We start from the raw sequence: 20,649 nt of genomic DNA, 5'->3' as shown, positions 1-20,649 counted from the left end.
AGGTTGTTGTTTTCATTGGGCGAAAATGAGAATCAAATAGAAATATATATATATATATATATTTATACTGCGTAATGGAAAAAAGTAAAGGTCACTACTACAAATTCACTTTATACTGTGCTACAAATTTGAGGTAGCATGTTGAAGAAATAATCTCATAAACTTAATATAAATTATTCAAATCTCCTGTCAAAAAATGTTGTCCCAATTGATGTTTAACCTATTAGAGAATGACTCCACATTTAATGAGTTACCAGAATAATTAACTCTTGTTAAAACTAGTGGCTTCTTCTATATTTGATATTTTATTTGTTCTTTCTCTTCTAAGAGCACGACCTGCTGCAATTTTTTCTTTATTAAGAACTAAATAAACCAGCAAGTTTCTAAAAAAAACGCAACAAGAAATATTTTTTATAACTTATTTACTCTAAAAATTTCATAAAATATTTTGCTAAAACAAATGGACTATAACGTTGTCTTCTTCTTTGTGTTTTTTTTAGACAACTTTTCCTTCGAATTTTTTTTAGACAACTTTTTCCTTTGAATTTTTTTCCCTATTTATTCTATCTAAGAAGACAACAACAAGAGTAATTTTGTATTCTTAAGGACTAAATTAATCCAGCATAAAATATTTCTAAAAATCTTATTTATTCCAAAAATTTCATAAATTTTTTTTATACAAACAAATGGGCTCTTGTTTTCCTAACGAATACCATTTATAGAACTCTACAGTACTTAAATAAATTTATTTTCTTGTTCTTCTAAGAATAGAACAATCAAAAAATTTTATTTTTTTTTATTTGAGTTTCAAAAAAAGTCTTAATAGTTTTCGGTTGTTCCTTTAATTACTTGATGTTGTGTTCGGATATTTTGGTCTTAGAAGGGTGTTAAGCATCGACGACAATAACAAAGTTCAGGCAACATGACAGATTTTTTTAAAATAATTAGGTCTTGATTGGATTTATGGTTTTAGTATTTAAAAATTTTATGAGGGAAAATAAAAGAGAAAAAATAGAAGAAATTGTTTACCACAAGAGACTTTTTTCAATATTTTCTTTTTTTGTAGATGTTTACAATTGTTGTAAATTTAAAAAATTTATATTACATTCAAGTTTTAATTTCTCTAGATGAATAATTCTTAATTTATTGATTCAATCCAAACCTAAAAAAATTGAATTTTTTGAATTTCATTTTTTTTTCCTCTTAAAATCCAAGATACAAATAAGGTCTTAAGTTTACCACTTATTTCCATTTATCAAGAAAATACAAAATAAGTTCAAGACTGCAGTGGAATAATGAAAGGCAAAATATTTTATGAAATTTTTAGAATAAATAAGTTACAAAAAATATTTCCTACTGAGTTTTTTTTTTTTAGAAATCTGCTGGGTTATTTTAGTTCTTAATGAAAAAAAGTTGCACCATGTCTTAGAAGAGATAGAAAAAAGAATATCAATGTATAAGAAACCAATAGTTTTAACAGAGTTAACTATACTGTGGACTCATTAAATGAGGTTTCATTTTCTCATAAGTTAGACCCCAATTGACAACATTTTTTGACAGGAGATTTGAGCTTAACTATTACAACATCTGCTTATGTGGCAAGTTCCCATAGCCCTAACTGTAAGGATTAAAGTAGCAGCCATATATGAGAATTGTCCTAGACATATCTATATATGTGATATATTTATTTCTCAAAAATAAATAAATGCTGATATAATATTTCCCAAAAAATAAAAATACATAAATGCTGATATAATAATAATAATAATATATTTATATATTTATGCATTTAATTCCGCCTATATATGACGTCCTCGTTGGTATATAACTCCAAGGTGCGCCCGTGAACATGCTGTATCGGTCTAGCATTAGTATCCGAACCCTGCCAAAATTTCAAAAAATATATGCTTAATTAGAATATTTGTACCATGTTTCGCTTTTGTAGGACAACTAAAAAAAATTCTTTGCTCCATATCATATGTACAAACGAATATAATCGCAAATTTAAAATTGGTCTTACAATTTAGGTTTAATATACATCTTGATTTTAAAAAAAAATATGTCAGTATTAATAAACTTACATCGTTGACAGCAACATGGAGCAAGCTCACTTGTCCTCTCGCTACAGTGCGTACCTGAATGTAAGATAATAAGAAATAAGATATCATAAATATATTAAAAAAGATTAAGAGAATAAGATGTCGTTTAGGCACCCAAAGGAGCCATACGACATATATATATATATATTATAATATGATTCGTAGCAAATTGAAAGGAGTATTATTAATTACCTCTCTTACAACGAGCCAAATAACATTTTGAGTGCAAGGAGGAACTGTGAGAGAGCCAATGTATTTGTAATATCTTCTGCTTCCAAATTTGATTAGGCTCGGATCAACCACCCCAACACTCCTTTCTTGATATGTTCGATTGGAAATGGCATGCATTAAATGACCCTCCATCTATCAAAATTAATATACAAACTAATTAACAAATAAATACTAACTGCGCTATAACATTACTCAGAAATAAATATATGACAGAGACCACGTATAAAGATCTAACTAATATATTGACTTTTTTTAATATGACTAGTAATAAAATATATAAGAGAATATATTATATGTGGATATTTAATTAGTTAATAATTATTACCGATGTTAAAAATGAATCAGCAGCTCCGATCTGATACATAATTCCAATGACAGCGAGTTGTCCAGATAGGCTTTGGTGAACCAAGTGAAGCTCAAGATCGAACCTCTTGCCATTCATGGTGTGTTCCGAGGGTGAGTGCCAGTGGCTTTGTTGCAAGTAATACCGAGTTCTGTTTAGTTCAACAAATCCAGCTGTGTTCGAAGTCCATTTCAGCTGCACCACATTTATAATAATACTTTTATTATTGGAGTTAATGATTAATAAACAGATATAATAATGGTATAGTTGACTACTTGTGTATATATGTGGGCTCGAAAATGACACCTTGGCTACTCACATCAGTTTCTTCAACCCTTTTTTGTCAGTTGTATATTTTAGTATTTTACTTTCAAGAGTAAATATTGTTATAATAGTTATATATAATTGATATTATATATAAATGTGATATTTGTATATTATTTAACTTGATATCTATGTTCCAGGAGTATATTTATATATATATATATATATATGAGCTCACCATCATATCATGACCCCTGTTTCGAAGGGTGGCATTGGAAGGTATGTACCTACTCTTAAGCCTCCCTAAAGATGAGACAAGTCTAACTCTCTGGTCTAAAAGCTCGATGGGAGACTGCATTGTCCCATTGCTGCACATTCTCCACTCCGGCCGAATCATTCCCCATCGGGCCGGTCCCCTCATGCTCCATGACTCATACGCAAACTCTCTTGTGTCCTCTGCATATACATTATTACTTATAATTGTCATCATGTGAAAATAAATATATAATAAAGAGATGAGAAGAAGATATAACACTCAAATTTTTAAGACTATAATTAGTAAGAAGTAATATGATATTAAAGATTAATTTTAACTCTAAAATTGCAAAGAATTGAATTATTTTCACATCATATATTGACACATTTGGTTTGGTTATGCCTCGATAGTATACTTTTAATAAATAAATTTTTTTAACTGAAAAAATATTAAGGAAAATAAATAATATATATTTATATAAATTGTACTTACCGACTTCCTGAGATGCAGCTGGACTGAAATGCAGTGCAAGAAAAACGTACAAGAAGCATGACAAGATCACTTTGTTTATAACAAGCTTCTCCATTTTTAAGCTTAATTCTAGCTAGGTTGAGGTGATCTATGAGGCAAGAGATAGTTTGTTTTTGTTTTGAGGGTTAGGTTTATTATAACTTTCTGCTCATATATATATATATATATATATATGTATAGGATATGACTTGAAATGTATAATCACATAAATGCCATAGAAAAAGACACGTAATTAAGTTTACAATGACATGCAGTTGTTGATTACACTACAAGAAACCAGTTCTTTGCCGGCGTAATTCGTAATTGCGCCGGCAAAAATCACTTTCACCGGCGCAATTCATGAATTGCGCCGGCAAAAATCAAACCCTATGCCGGCGCAATTTAACGCCGGGAAAGATGACTTTTGCCGGCGCAAGTCGGGGTTGCGCCGGCAAAAGTAATGCCAGATTTTTCAAAATAAGCGTACAAACTTTTGCCGGCGCCTTTCACCTAACGCGCCGGCAAAAGTCAACGTGTTTTTAAATTTTTACACGTTTGAAATAAAAAGTAGGTGGGCTTACTTTTGCCGGCGCGTTTCGTTGCGCCGGCAAACGTGAAAAAACGCGCCGGCAAAAGTCGAGATAATTAAAACGACATCGTTTTACTTTAGGGTTTACTTAAACACTTTTGCCGGCGCATTTTTAGACTTTTGCCGGCGCAACGAAACGCGCCGGCAAAAGTCTTAACGATATATCTCAGCCGCAGCCTCCTTCTTCCCCATTTCTGTTCTGAGTTTGTAAGCAAAGCTCTCTCTCTCTCCTCTGTGATAGTCTCCGACCACCGGTGTCCCATAATCCCACGCCGTGGCTCAAGTTATATATTGAAGCATCTCTCAAGGTTAGTAAAATGAGAAATTTTTTAACATTTTTGGATTTTTTTCTCAATATTATGTTTTGTAATTGTATTTTTTTTTTGTTATTCTCTCCCTATGAACAGGTGTGTTGTAACTCTCTCGGTGAAACAAATGCAAATGTTAGTTTATATATATATTTATATATGTTTATATATATTTCGGTTTATATATATATATTTATATATGATTATATATATATGTATATATTTATATATATTAGTTATATCCGAATATATATATGTATATATTTATATATATGTATATATTTATATATATTAGTTATATCCGAATATATATATGTATATATTTATATATATTAGTTTATATATATGTATATATTTATATATATTAGTTATATCCGAATATATATATATATATTAGTTATATCTGAATATATATATATACTTAAATTTGGTTTTTTTTTTTTATATATCTGTATATATGTTTGTATATGGATATATGTTTATGTATTTCTGTAAATGGGTGTGTATATATGTTTATTTAATGTTAAATTTTTTTAGAAATTGATTAATATAAATGTATGTGTGTGATATTTGTTATTATAATTATATTTTTCTGTTTATAAAATAAATAAATGTGTAGTTTTAAAAAAATGATATTAATAATGAAAAAGAAAATATAATTTTAGCATTTATTAAAAAAAATTTGATTTGAGAATGTATATTTTTTTAATTTTAATGCTTAATATGTATATTAAAAAATAGATTAGATTATGTATATTAAAAAAATATATATTATATTTTTTATATTAAATATTATTTGTTTATAAATATTTACTAAATAAATTTTTTTGATGTTACTGATATAGAAAGATTTGATATATGTTATTAATCTTGGTTTATGTTGTGCATGTTATGAGAATGCTCTGTATATTGCTCTGGGACTATTCTGGTTATATATGTGTTTAATTTGTAGGTTTTTAAATTTTTGGGATAGTTTGAAATATAGTCGTTATGCTGCCCAATTTTTGTTGGAGTTAGTAAAATTAATAAAAGTTTAATAATTAATTAAATAAATATTTAAGTATAATTAAAAATTCATCAAAAAAATAATTTTTAACTATAATTTAAATAAAATAAAATTACCAATCATAATAATTAATAATTAATAATTAATTTTAACATTAATATTAGATGTTTTGTAATTGAAAAAGTTAAAAATATAAATGATTTAATAAAATATAAATATAATAAAATTATTATTGATTAAGTAAATAATCCAATACAAATTAAAGAATTTAATAAAAAATTACAAAATGGAGATTAATGTATAATTAAATTAATTTTAAATTAAAAGTAATAAATAAGTAAATGTTAAAGTAGACTAGTCAACGGACACGTGGCAGTACATGATTGATAAAATTTGTTATTATTCTTAAAATATTTTTTAATTTAACAAAAAAATAAAATTTACATTTTTTAAAAAAAAATTCAAAATTTTTTTCAACTTAAGATTAAGTATGAAAAATACATTTTTTTTAAAATTTAATTTTATATTGTTAATATCCTCAAAATTTTTAATTTATTATTATTAAAATCTTCCTATTTATCATTTTGTCTACTTGTTTTCAATTAAAGATTAAGTAATTTTGTTTAAAATCTAAGCAATAATTTAAGATTAAATATTTTTTTTACTTAATCCTAAATAATTGATTAAAAGCAGCAAATTTGATTTTTTTTTTGTAAAAAATGAAAAAAAAAATTATTTTTTGTTACCTTTAAATTGGAAAACAATAAATTGGATTTTTTAAAAAAAATAAAAAATATAAAATGTTTTTTTTTATGAAAAATTATTTAAAATAATAATAATAATAATGTGTACCAATCATGTGGTGTCACGTGTCATTTAAGTGTTAGTAAGTTGTAAGTTTGAGTAATTTAGCCGGAAATATCTCTATAAATAATTATTTTTGCCAGAGATAGGATATTATTATCAGTTAGTGATAATTAGGGAGACAAACAGTCATGAAATACTTTGACTATCATTTCCCTTATTTTAAGACAATTATTAATATTTTCTTAATTATTTCGCTTAAAGATGGCAAGCGACAGAAGCTGGATGAGTGCGAGGAATCGTTGGTCTCTGGAGTATAGAAATGGTGTTAAGGAGTTCTTCGATATCGCCAAAAATCAGTTGAACGATCGGGGTTTGGTTCGCTGTCCATGCAAGAAATGTGGGAATGTTAAGTTCCAGCCTATAAATGCAATTTCGATGCATTTATTCAACAATGGCATCGTACAGTCCTACAAAGTGTGGCATTACCATGGAGAGGCGCTGCCGTCGCCACCAGCTGTGGTACGAGATCATGATAGAGATGAGATAGCGGATATCCTGGAGGATGTTTACGCTGAAGATGACGTTCCCCATGGAAACTATAATGATCCTCCCCAAGATGATCCTCAACATCGCGACAAGTATGACAATTTATTTAAGGAGATGTCAAGTGAACTGTACCCGGGTTGCCGAAAGTATTCCGCGTTGAACTTCTTGGTGAAGCTGATGCATCTCAAAGTAATTAACAAGTGCAGCAATCATTACTTTGATGGTTTGCTGGAATTGTTAGTCGACGCTATGCCTGACGGAACAATTTTACCTAAGTCTAACTATGAGGCGAAGGCAAAGTTGCGGAGTATTGGATTGGGATATGAGTCCATCGATGCTTGCAAGCATGACTGTGTACTGTTTTGGAAGGAGAATGCGAATTTGGAATTCTGTCCGGTTTGTGGTGAGTGTCGCTGGCAAGATAATCGTGGGAACGGGAAGAAAGTGGCCCATAAGGTCATGCGGTACTTTCCGTTGACGCCGAGATTGAAAAGGCTGTACAGTTCCAGATATACTGCAGAGGATATGAGATGGCACTATTCTAAAAGGCCAAGGGAAGATGGTGTGATGAGGCACCCCGCTGACAGTAAGGCATGGAAGCACCTTGATGAGTTGTACCCATCTTTCACAGCCGAACCTCGAAATGTTAGGCTTGGGTTGGCTACAGATGGTTTCAATCCTTTTGGGAACATGAGCAACTCTTACAGCATGTGGCCTCTAATACTTGTCCCATACAACTTGCCGCCGTGGAAGTGCATGAAACCACAGTCATTAATGTTGTCTATTCTTATTCCAGGTCCTTCTTCACCTGGAAAAGATATCGATGTCTATATGAGACCTTTGGTTGACGAGTTGAAGGAGTTATGGATGAATGGTGTCGAGACAAGAGATGCATACAATAGTACATTGTTCAATATGCGTGCAGCAGTCTTGTGGACCATTAACGACTACCCAGCTTATGCTATGATGTCTGGGTGGAGCACAAAAGGGTACAAGGCGTGTCCCACATGCAATGAAGAAACTCCCTCTGTAGGGATTAGAAGTAAAATTGCATACATTGGCCATAGGAGATTTCTCGATATGGATCATGAATGGAGGAGCAAACGAGCACTATTCGACGGTAACAGGGAACTCAGGCCACCACCGAAACATTACTCCGGTGATGATGTTTTGAAGCAATTAGAGAATTTGCTGATTAGACATCCTGGGAAACACAAAGAATTTGGTGGTGTGAAACGCAAAAGGGCTCCGATTGAACTTAATTGGTCGAAGAAGAGCATATTTTTCGAGCTTGATTATTGGAAGGAGTTATTGTTGAGGCATAATTTGGACGTAATGCACATTGAGAAGAATGTTTGCGACAGTGTCTTGGGAACTTTGTTGAACTTAGAGGGAAAATCTAAAGACACTGACAAGGCAAGACTTGATCTAGCAGACATGAAAATTAGGGAAAAACTCCACCTCCGCAAAGAGGGAAACAAGTGGAAGAAACCGCACGCCAGTTACACCCTCAGTGTCCCGGAGCGTCGAGTTTTCTGTGAATTTGTGAAGTCAGTTGAATTCCCAGACGGTTTTGCTGCAAACCTTTCGAAGAATGTCAATGTCAATGATGGCAAGATAACTGGGTTGAAATCACATGATTGCCACGTGTTGTTTCAGCAGTTGTTGCCCGCCGCACTTAGGTCGTTTTTGGTTCCGGAAGTTCGGAAGCCAATTATTGAGTTGTGCGGTTTTTTCAAAAAACTTTGTGCACGGACTTTGAATGTGAAAGACCTTGAGAAGATGGAGACAGACATTATCACCATTTTATGCAAGTTGGAAATGATATTTCCTCCAGCATTTTTCGATATTATGGTGCATTTGGTTTTGCACCTTCCGAAAGAGGCAATTCTTGGCGGTCCCGTGCACTTTAGGTGGATGTATCCCATTGAACGTTCGATGGGAGTTTATAAACAATATGTAAGAAATCGTGCACGTCCTAAAGGTTCAATCGCAGAAGCTTACGTGGTGAACGAGGCTTTAACCTTTTGCTCAATGTACCTGCGGGGGGTTGAGACTCGATTCAATCGACCTGAGAGGAATGACGATCGCGTTGAATCCCAACCAAATCGGGAATATTCTATTTATAAGGCTGTTGGTCGTCCATTTGGTAAGAAATCAAATATGCTCCTCAATCCGCAGTTAAAGCAAAAGGCTGAGTGGTATATCTTGAACAATTGTGCCGAAATTAAGGAGTACCTTAGGTGTGTTTTCTAGTATTTTTTCAATAATGATGTTTGGTTTATATACCGAGTAAATGCCAAAATCATAGTTTTTTTGTTCATTTGTAGTGAGCATATGGATGAATTAAGAAGACGGGGGGGCTTGAATCTTGAAGTTCAACAAAAAACTGATTTTCCTCAGTGGTTCAAAGAAAGAGTATGTATATTAGTCAATTCTTTTCTGAAACCCCAATTAGTCAATCCAAAACTAACTTTCAATGTTAATGTTGATAGGTGAACGATTTGCATGAGTCAACACCTACTGAAGTGAATAATGAATTGTATGCTCTCGCAAACAAATCAAGCGGCACCGTGTATTCATATCCAGGGATGATAGTGAATGGTGTGAAATTTGTGACTCGTGGTCGTGATATGAAGCTTAAAACACAAAATTGCGGTGTAATGGTGCCAAGTGAGGAAGGAGTGAACTACTATGGAGTTTTGGAAGAAGTAATTGAATTGTCCTACTTGATGGGTTACAGTGTTGTCCTATTCAAGTGTAGATGGTTCAATACAAGTAGAATTAAAGTGGAATCCAATTTTACGAGCGTATATGTGAAAGAAGAATGTTATAAAGATGATCCTTTCGTTCTCGCATCTCAAGCGAAGTTGGTGTATTATCTTCGAGATGTGAAAAATGGGGATGATTGGAGGCTCGTTAATGAATACATTCCAAGGAATGTATGGGATTTCACAAATTCCGATGTTGATGATACTGAGACCACAAATGATATACCAATATTGCAAGAAGTTAATTCTTCTTCATTTCAGTTGTGGGTAGAACTTCCAATTTTTGATAATCTTCAGTATGATCGGGTTGATGTCAATGCCACTGAAGTGCACAACGTTGATGATTTGGTTGGCGAAGGTTCAGATGAATTTGTTGTCGATGATGAAGTTGAATTTGAAGACGACACGTTGGTCGAGTATGAAGACGATGAGGATGACGATAATGTTCTAGTCGATAGTGATAGTGATAGTGATGTTCGTAATGATGTTGTAGTTAGTGATGACGAGGACAGTGATATGTAATTTAAACAAGTGTATGTAACTTTTTATTTAATTCAATGAAAAGTTTATTTATTATCATTAATTAATGATAGTATTAGATATAGGTACACATGCACCTATTGGATGCTTTGGGGATAGTCAATGTATTCATGTACTGGTACTCATTTTTTCAATATATTTGATGAAATATGTTGAAAAAATGGGTAGTCGCACATGTCTGCTTACTATCTCCAAGGGATCTATTAGGTCGGAATAGGGTAGGTTGGGAAAGACAATAAGTAATAAAATGTTAATTCAATAACAAAAAATAATAGTGATGCACCTAGTGGATGCCTTGGGGATAGACAATGTATTCATGTACTGGTACTCATTTTTTCAATATATTTGATGAAATATGTTGAAAAAATGGGTAGTCGCACATGTCTGCTTACTATCTCCAAGGGATCTACTAGGTCGGAATATGGTAGGTTGGGAAAGACAATAAGTAATAAAATGTTAATTCAATAACAAAAAATAATAGCGATGCACCTAGTGGATGCCTTGGGGATAGTCAATGTATTCATGTACTGGTACTCATTTTTTCAATATATTTGATGAAATATGTTGAAAAAATGGGTAGTCGCACATGTCTGCTTACTATCTCCAAGGAATCTATTAGGTCGGAATAGGGTAGGTTGGGAAAGACAATAAGTAATAAAATGTTAATTCAATAACAAAAAATAATAGTGATGCACTTAGTGGATGCCTTGGGGATAGACAATGTATTCATGTACTGCTACTCATTTTTTCAAAATGTTTGATGAAATATTTTGAAAAAGTGTGTAGTCGCACATGTCTGCTTACTATCTCCAAGGGATCTACTAGGTCGGAATAGGGTAGGTTAGGAAAGACAATAAGTAATAAAATGTTAATTCAATAACAAAAAATAATAGTGATGCACCTAGTGGATGTCTTGGGGATAGACAATGTATTCATGTACTGCTCCTCATTTTTTTTAAATGTTTGATAAACATTTTAAAAAACTGAGGAGAAGTACATGACTTCTTACTATCTCCAAGGGATCCACTAGGTCGGAATAGGGTAGGTTTGGAAATACCATAATGAATAAATGTTAATTTTATAACAAAAAACAATAGACATACATAATTTGAATTAGTTAATTAATGAATATTTTAATGTAGAATGGCCGAAACAAGTAATGACACAGGTGGTGGCTCCAAGAGAGGCAGGGGAGCTTATTACGGTGCCAATATCGAGAAGGAGCTGGCCATCAAAAAAGTTACTCATTTGAAAGTAGAGTTTGATAAAGAAACTGGAAAAGCTATTCAAAAGTACGGCAAGTGGTTCAACAATTCTATGGCTCGTTATTTGCGTAGCACCGTACCCCCAACTACACTAGCTTGGGAACAAGTAAAACCAGCTGATATCGAAGTTATTCGAAAGAGACTATCTGTAAGCATTCTTTAAACCTTTAATAACTCATTATTAAATATTTTGTCTATCTTCAAAATATTTTAACAAATTCCAATTTTAATTGTGATTTTAGGAAAAATTCATTTATCCAGAAGACAATCCAGTAATCAACGATGCCATGGTAAGACAAATGCAAAAACATCTGACTAATTGGCGCCACACGATGAAGAAACACTGGGTAGATGTTGGAGGAGAGGTGGACAATGAGAGAGCGAAGTCAAAACCTTTTGTGTCGATCACTTCTTCTGATTGGGCAGTTCTGTGTGATTTTTGGGTTTCTGATTCTCACCAGGTATGCCGTACATTTTACATTAATTTTTAATTATAAAATTACAATTTAGATTAATGAGTACTGTTTTCTTTTTGAAGCGTATATCGAAGAAAAATAAAGAAGCTCGAGCTAAAATGACCATACCAGGAGGACACGGTTCCAAATCCATCGTTGCCCATGTTTATGATCACGTAAATTATAATAACTTATATCCTTACATTTACGAAAATATTATAAATGTCACAATGTTTAAATAATTTGCTTTTTTAGATGGACCCATCTACTGGCCAGCTCCCGAGCATGATCGACACATTCGAGCACCTGCACAAGAAGAAGGATAAGTGGATTAGTGATGCAGCGGCGACAAAACATGTAAGTTGCATAACCTTAACTAATTTATGATCATTTAACTTTAAAAAAGTTTAGTAAATAATTAATAAATATTAATTATTAATTGTTGTTGTCAATTAGTAATTATTTATTAATTATTAATTAAATTTTTAACAATGAAATCTTTATAATCTATGTGCCAATATTTTTATGATTAATGATTGTGGACTAAGATAAAAAAAGAATGTAATTAATGTTGTCCCCGTATCAGGGAGCTTGTGGACTAAAGTAAATTTGGTCATGAAAATCCATATCTGAATCAAAAACATGTAAATATAGTTGATGTATATGTTTGGAGACGTAAATTCCTCATTAATGGAATTAACTGCACTTACCGTATATATCAACAACATCTTCATGATTTTGATTCAGATATGGATTTTCATGACCAAATTTACTTTAGCCCACTTGCTCCCTGATACGGGAACAAAATTAATTACATTCTTTTTCAGTCACTGGTCTGCAGTCATTAATGATAGGATGTTGGCAGATAGATAATAAAGTTATATTTTATATGTTGTTATATTAAAAATTTATAAGTTAGGTTTTCAAATAATGTTATATTGGAATTCGAAATACGTGCTTTTTATTGTGCAGAATGAGATGACCGAACGTCGAGCATCGCAGAGTACGGCCCCTGCATCATCTGCTGCTTCTTGTGTCGGCGATAATGTCGACGGTCATTTCCCGCCTGATATGGATATTGTCACGGATGTCCTTGGACCCCGCTCGCGTTATAAGAAAGGGTTTGGGGGGTTGCCTAGGTTGAAGGCAATTGGCGCAAAGAGGGCAGCATCTTCGTCAACTTCTCAAATGTCCGGGCAATTGCCACCTGAAGTGGACACCATTTTGCAGCAAAATCAGGACATTATGCTAGAAAATCAGAACCTAAAGAAGCATACGACTAAACTTGAGAGTCGTCAACGGCGTCAAGATCTCCTGCTCAGTGCTTTGTTGAAGCAGGTTGGTCAATTGGCTCCTGGTTTTACTGTTGACTTACCAGACCAGGATTCAGACGAGGACGATGATGCTGATGGGGGCGGGAATGATGAGGCGGCCAGTACTCATTTGTAGAACTTTTTTTCTATTTATTTAAAATTTAATTTATGAGACATTTATTTTACTAAATTACTTTTATATTTTAATGTTTGGTGGAGACAATAAATATTAATAGTTGTAATTTTTTGTTTATTTATTTATAAAATTTTAATTTTATTTTTATTTCTAATTAAATAATATTACTAAAAAATTAAATAATTATTAATATATTAAAATTGAAAATTATTAATTAATATTAATATATTGAAAATAATATTAATAATTTAATACAAATTATTATTTTAAAAATACTTTTACCGGCGCAAAATTACGTCGGCAAAGAGTTTCAATCTTACCTTCACATATACACTTTTACCGGCGCAAAAATGCGCCACTAAAAAATTAAACTATTGCCGGCGCATTATTGCGCCGCTAAAAGTGTTTTCCACAATATCGTGACAGATTTTTTTACCGGCGCATTTATATTTTCACCGGCGTATTTTTTCGTCGCCAAAAAAGTCCATTGCCGGCGCATTATATTTGCGTCGGCAAAAGTGACATTAGCGACGGAGATACGACGCAATTCTTTGCCGGCGCAAAATTGCGTCGGCAAAAACTCCATAGTTTTTGCCGGCGCAAAACCATACTTTTGCCGACGCAAATTTGCGCCGGCAAAAGTCTCCTTTTTTGTAGTGTTAGATCCACTTGGCGATTTCATTAGTACATGGTCCAATATTGTAAGTTATTAGATGAGAAATCTCAATCAGAAATTCATTTTGTAAAAGAAAAAGAATGATTTGGAATTTGGAGGATTATACCACACCATAATTATAATGGCGATTTCCATATTATGTTCATATTGTAATACATATATTTCTCTTTCTCTTTCTTAAGAGTATTGCTAGTGCTATAAAATTGTTGCATTCCTATATTTTAGCACATCTTAATAAAATGTGGTTCCAATGATATTGTAAAAGGTGTACCAAATTTAGCACATGCTAAAAATTATGCTAAATTTGGAACAAAATATAGCATGAGCCAAATTTAAAAGGGAAATTTTATGTTATATCCATAATAACTTAGTAAAATTTTTTAATATGCCACCATAAGTTACTATCCCAAATATATGACAATTTCAATATTTTAGACAAAAATACCCCTAACATTCAAATACTCATTTTCTCTCTCAATCCAAACTTTCTCTCTCTAACATCTCTTATTCTCTCACTCTCTCTAACATTCTAATCTTGTAGATCTCGAAAAAATACCAAAATTAAAAAAAATCATATGAAACTGACATTTGAGTGAAAAAATATGAATCTGTAAAGTTTTCGTCAAATTTCAGTAGAGAGCATCGAAATTGCATCGAAAAAAGCATCGTTTGGGATAAAAATCAAGTTTTCATGATTTCATTGAAACATCATCGATGTACCTTCGATTTTGCATCGAAATACCATCGATTTGGCATCGAAACACCAGCGATTTTGCATCAAAAAGTCATCATTTTGGCCAAAAAAATAAGTTTTCATGATTGCATCGCAATAGCATCGAAATACCATCGATTTTGCATCGAAACATCATCGATGTACCATCGATTTTGCATTGAAACACCATCGATTTTGCATCAAAACACCATCCATTTTGCATCGAAAAAACATCGTTTTGGCCAAAAAAATAAGTTTTTATGATTTCATCGAAAGAACATCGAAACACCATCGATTTTGTATCGAAAAATCGATGGTACATCGATGATGTTTCGATGCAATTATGAAAACTTGATTTTTATCCAAAACGATGCTTTTTCGATACAAGATCGATGGTGTTTCGATGCAAAATCGATGGTACATCGATGATGTTTCGATGCAAAATCGATGGTGTTTCGATACAAAATCGATGGTACATCGATGAAGTTTCGATGCAAAAACGATAGTATTTCGATGCTGTTGCGATGCAATCATGAAAACTTGTTTTTTTTTTGCCAAAACGATGATTTTTCGATGCAAAATCGATGGTACATCGATGATGTTTCGATGCAATCATGAAAACTTGATTTTTATCCAAAACGGTACTTTTTCGATGCAATTTCAATGCTCTACACTGAAATTTGATGAAAACTTTGGAAATTCATATTTTTTTACTCAAATGTCGGTTTCAGATGATTGTTTTTTTTTTTATTTTGGTATTTTTTTGAGATCTACAATATTAAAATGTTAGAGAGAGTGAGAGAATAAGAGATGTTAGAGAGAGAAAGTTTGGATTGAGAGAAAAAATGGGTATTTAAATTTTAGGGGTATTTTTGTCTAAAAAATTTAAATTGTCATTTATTTGGGATAGTAACTTATGGTGGCATGTTAAAATAATTCACTAAGTTATTATGCATATAACATGAAATTTCCCATTTAAAACACAATAAATGTTACCAATTTTATTTACATTTTTTCTACTAATTAATGTCTTTTATATTAATTGATTTTTTTAATGTTTTATTTATTTATTTAATAATTTTTTTTTCAATAAAAATTAAATAACTTTGTTTAATTTTTTGAGTTAATTTGCACCTTATGCATTGGAGTATGATTGTAAAAATTATGCTAAATATGTCATTTTTTTAATTTTTTTTTCAGATAAATTTGGTACAAAATTTACACCATCCATTGGAGATGATCTTAGGGTGCCCAACATCCTAGGATATGATATATGGCCATTGGTGCAATTTAGTAGTACGTCACACATATTCTAATTTAAATTTAAATATATGAGACATGATACTTATTAATTTGCACCTAGAATGCTTTTTAGCATTTCTCTTTTAACATGTTAATCAAGTATCCTCGATGAAATTTTATTGCAATTAATCATTTACATTTTTCATATAAGAGATGTTATTATATAAGTTGGGTTTCTTTCTATATTTCTATATAACTTATTTTCCCCATTAAAAACACTTAAAAATAGGTGAAGATTCACTACACCAAATATATCAATTAGTGATATAATAATTTGTGGCAATTGTCATAAAATGTAACAATAATAGTATTTTATTGAAATTTGGTAAAAAATTTCATGTGAATGAGAATAAATGTCATATGCAACATCAATAGTTGTACTACAAACCTCAGTTTGCAAATAAGACTCCATATTCTTATCGTGTGATTGCATGCTCATATTATAATAATCTCTGGAATTTATTTTTAAAGTGTTGTCCATATTTTCCACCTTGAACACGTGGCATTGTCAGGTGGGCCTTATAGGCCCTCAAGAGAGGTCAAGGCCCAGCGAATACTGAGCAGCCAGGGCCCCGGAGGCCAGACCCGTCTTAGGTTCAACGATTCGCGAATAATCGTTAAGTATAGAGCCCAGACCTGAGGCATAGGCTCGAACCAACTTCATTGACTCACCAAATCTCTACCCTCCCGAGTTTAGATCAGAGTGGTAGACTGTCAATTCCAAGGGACGGATCCCACCATGTAGGTTCCGGATGAAGTTCCCGGGTTCATTTTCTCGATCCAACTCGCTACCAGGATATTCAATCCGTCATCGCTAGCTGATGTCTATCTTGGTGAAAGAACCTGGACCTTGGTAAATGACCCCGAGCCTAAGTAAACAAACCTAAACCTCAGTAAATGAACCTAGACCGTATGTCTGGGTAGATCAAGACAAGTTCTTCATGCAACTGATGTGTCCTCGAGAAATGTGGCAGTTGGTCTCCCTAACTAACCTGCAAAAAGGGATACGCATGGAACGTATGATGTTCCTAGGGAACGGTACTGCCACTACTCTGACAGATCATGTCCCCAGAATCCTCCTGGTAGCCCACGTGGATCAGTTCGTACTAACAGACAAAGGGTCGCTGTAAGGCTCTACTACGCTTAAGCTGGCCCAGTGGGCCTAGATTAATTACTTATAATCGTGTTACACTCTTGTATTGTAGCTCCATTAGAGACCACTTATGCTTATATCCTTATTGAGCCCAGATTAGTCTGGCCTAAGCTAAGGTCATTTGTGCACTGTAGCAAGGATATGATTTTATCATGTATGCATAAATGCTGCTTAAACTTGCAGAAAACCTCCATTGTTAAACACTCTAAAGCTCAATACTAGTGGCTCGTGGACTAAGGCTCATTAACGCACCAACCACGTAAAAACTGTGATCTTGTTCATTTACTTGTCTTTCTTTCTAGCTCTTATTTCTCGATATATTTGTCATTTCTGAAAAACTCAGTAAACATTTTGGTGTTTTCATTGAGAGTCAGAAGAAATCTTGAACCAGTCCTTCTCATCTACAAAGATGGTGAATGCTAGACATACTTTGTTTGATCCCTTTAAGCAGCAACAACGGTACAATGGAGAACCGTTGCAAGACCAGCAACTTCCTCAAGACCAACCAGAGGATATACCTTATCACGGGTCCCTACCTGATGACTCTTAGAACTTCGAAGAAGGAGGTGAGTACGACAAAGAATACTACGAGGAAGACGGAGAGGGGTACGAATACCACGAGGTCTAGAATCCCATCAATCCCGGTGAAAATGATGTGGAACTTGAACAGGAGGACCTAGAAGTGGTTCATCTGAGACAACAGGTCCTCGATCAAAAAGCAAGGATGGTAGAACAACAAGAGACCACCTGCCAGATGTAAGAGTCCCTCCTAGCTCTACAAGTATTTATTGCTGCTCAGGGATTTATAGTTAATCGCCCAGCTGTTCCTCCCCCAGGAACTCAGCCACCTGTCCCACCTACAGGGACTAGTGTTCCCAACAATGCTACAATCCCTACTCCACCTCTGGGACAATCCACTCATACCGAAGTCGGTCCTTCAAACCCAACTCAAGAAAAAGGATAGCCAAAGTGGTCGATCCCATAGAAAAAGAAACCCCCAAAAGAAGACTCCTCCCGTTCTGAAAACTAGGGTGGACCCAGGGCATTTCCCTAGGAGAGAGCGGGTGAATCCTGTCCCAGGATCAAATCACCTGAACAATACACAGGGAAAACGCTTGCAAGGCACAAAACCCCAGAATGTCTCGAGACATGGATCATGGAGGGCGTAAACATGGAGAGAAGCCGGAGGCTATTTTTTCTGGAGATGACACATCGTGTGTCGATTTGCGAGACGACCTCAATGCTCGAAATGAGTAGACCCGGAAAGAAAAGATTCACCCTTGAGGAGACAACTTGAGGAATAAACTCAACGACAGGAGGAACGAAAGAGTTCCCATTGATGATGGAATGGTCAGGCAGTTCATGGAGCAACTGGCTGATCTCAAAAGGGTCACAGACCGCTTGGTCCGAAAGCAAAAGGCAGAGAGGTTTTGACTTAGAAGATGAAGAAAAGGAACCGTGTGCAAAACACATCCTAGACGTCGTGTTACCCAAGGGGTTCAAGATGTTGGATATACTCACCTACACTGGAAACACCGACCTGAGAGACCATCTATCCCACTACAATCGCCCGATGACTGTAGCCCATGTCTTGGACAATGACAAATGCATGTGCTTTTTGATCACCTTGGTTGGGCCCGTCGAAGAGCGGTGGAAAAGGCTCAAGAAAAGATCGATCCAATATTGGTCTGGATTGTAGTCAACTTTTCGTATGCAATTCGTAGCCTCCAAAAAATTGGACATGGAGGTTAGTGCGCTAGCCAACATTAAGCAACATCGCACTGAAACCCTTAGGTCTTACATCTAATGCTTCACAGAGGATGCTTCAAAGACTAAGGTGGACGATGGACATCGCTTTGTAGCCCTCTAGTCTGGAATCAAAGTTGGATCCCCTCTCTGGGATTACATGCAGTGGAGCAAGGCGCCCAACCTTGAAGAATTTATAAGGAGGGCTCAAGGCTTCATCATCTGGGAAGAATCTCAAATCCAAGCTTTTGGATAGCATCCAACACCACAACCAACAACACAAACCATTCCTGGGTATGTTGCGCAATACCCAACAAATCCCTATCTGGCACCTCCAGCAATATTCAGGATATAGTTCACGACCTCAACTGTCTATGTGCCAGCTTCATCGGGATATGCTCCAGCTTCTTCAGCCCCTTTTTTTAGATATGGAGTGGCGCCAACTGGATACAGTGTCCCTCCCAGAGCGGTTCAACCATCCTAGACCAAAACAGCTAGGGTGAGCATAAACTCTCCAGGGGAAAATGATCCAGCAAGAGTCAGAGCCGGACCGAGCCCATAAAGATAGAAAATAGGGGGTACAAGCCCCAGAACACGGAATACATGAACTTGGTGGATACCTGGGAGAATATCTACCTTGCAACTGGCAACGTAGTCCACTACCGAATACCAAGCCCCATGTTTAAATGGGGAAAGAACCCTACCTATCACAAGGACATAGGCCACACAACTGAGGAATTTCGTCAGCTGAAAGATGAGATCGAGAATCTATTCAAGTTGGGGCACCTCCACCAATTGGTCAGAATGTCAGTTGGAGTTCTAGGACAACCCATAGCTCTCGAACAGCCTTTTGCCCAAGGAGCACCAGAGCAGTTCAAACCCCCTCATGGAGGGTACGCTCTAAGACTGGGAGCATAGGCCCCTCAGGGGGCCTCAGTAGTGCGACCTCCTGGAGGCCCTATGGCTCTCTGACCCGGGATGCCATATCCGCCTGGAACTGCGCCCCCTCAAGTAGATGGGAACATTGCCACCATATCGGGAGCCCACAATGTCTTGTTTAAGCCGACCTTCACAACGATCGGCCTAACGAAGGTGGACCTAGCATCGTGTCCAACGCAGATCTACGACTTCAATGGGAATTCATTGCTCCCGATGGGCAAGATACAACTCCCTGTTACATTGGAGAATGTTGAGTCTAGTTTTGTGGTGTGTTTAGGTGGTTTTTATTAATCTTTTTAGTTGTTTAGTGTAGTATTATGCTTTGTTTTTGCTTCTTTTCAGGTTTTAGATTATAAATAAAGGAAAAGAACAATTTGAGCAAATTGGCTGAAAAATGATGAAAATTTGGCTTTTTGGTGTTGATTCCGTGAAAGATGAATCCTCAAGCAATTTTATGGCTTCGGTGAATTTTCGGGACTAAGAGCAGAAAAATTGAAGAAATTATTAAAGGACGCGGTGCTACAATGCTGAGTCGGGGCCAGGTTCAAGGAAGAAAGCCTATTTTTCGAAGTTTCACAAGGGTCGCAATGCAGGAACAGCGGGTCGTAGGGCTGAAGGCTTTGTCTGCCCAGAAAATTTACACGGGTCACGGCACTGAAGAAGTTAGACCGTGGCATGCCTA

The 20,649-nt window shown here is 34.6% G+C and overlaps 1 protein-coding gene across 1 annotated transcript; it reads right to left on the bottom strand.

Moving 5' to 3' along the window:
- Nucleotides 1-1,496: 1,496 nt before the first annotated feature.
- LOC133788606 (alpha carbonic anhydrase 7-like) lies at nucleotides 1,497-3,854 on the bottom strand. The gene is made up of 6 exons (XM_062226142.1): nucleotides 3,686-3,854; nucleotides 3,176-3,393; nucleotides 2,656-2,868; nucleotides 2,292-2,462; nucleotides 2,082-2,135; nucleotides 1,497-1,882 (listed from the first exon to the last, which is right to left on the bottom strand). The coding sequence occupies exons 1-6, from the start codon at nucleotides 3,777-3,779 to the stop codon at nucleotides 1,790-1,792; spliced, it is 843 nt and encodes a 280-aa protein (XP_062082126.1). The 5' UTR covers nucleotides 3,780-3,854; the 3' UTR covers nucleotides 1,497-1,789.
- Nucleotides 3,855-20,649: the final 16,795 nt, after the last annotated feature.

This window comes from Humulus lupulus, chromosome 7 (genome assembly GCF_963169125.1).
Source record: "Humulus lupulus chromosome 7, drHumLupu1.1, whole genome shotgun sequence".
NCBI classification, from domain to species: Eukaryota; Viridiplantae; Streptophyta; class Magnoliopsida; order Rosales; family Cannabaceae; genus Humulus; species Humulus lupulus.
This window is presented reverse-complemented; position numbering and strand designations above follow the sequence as displayed.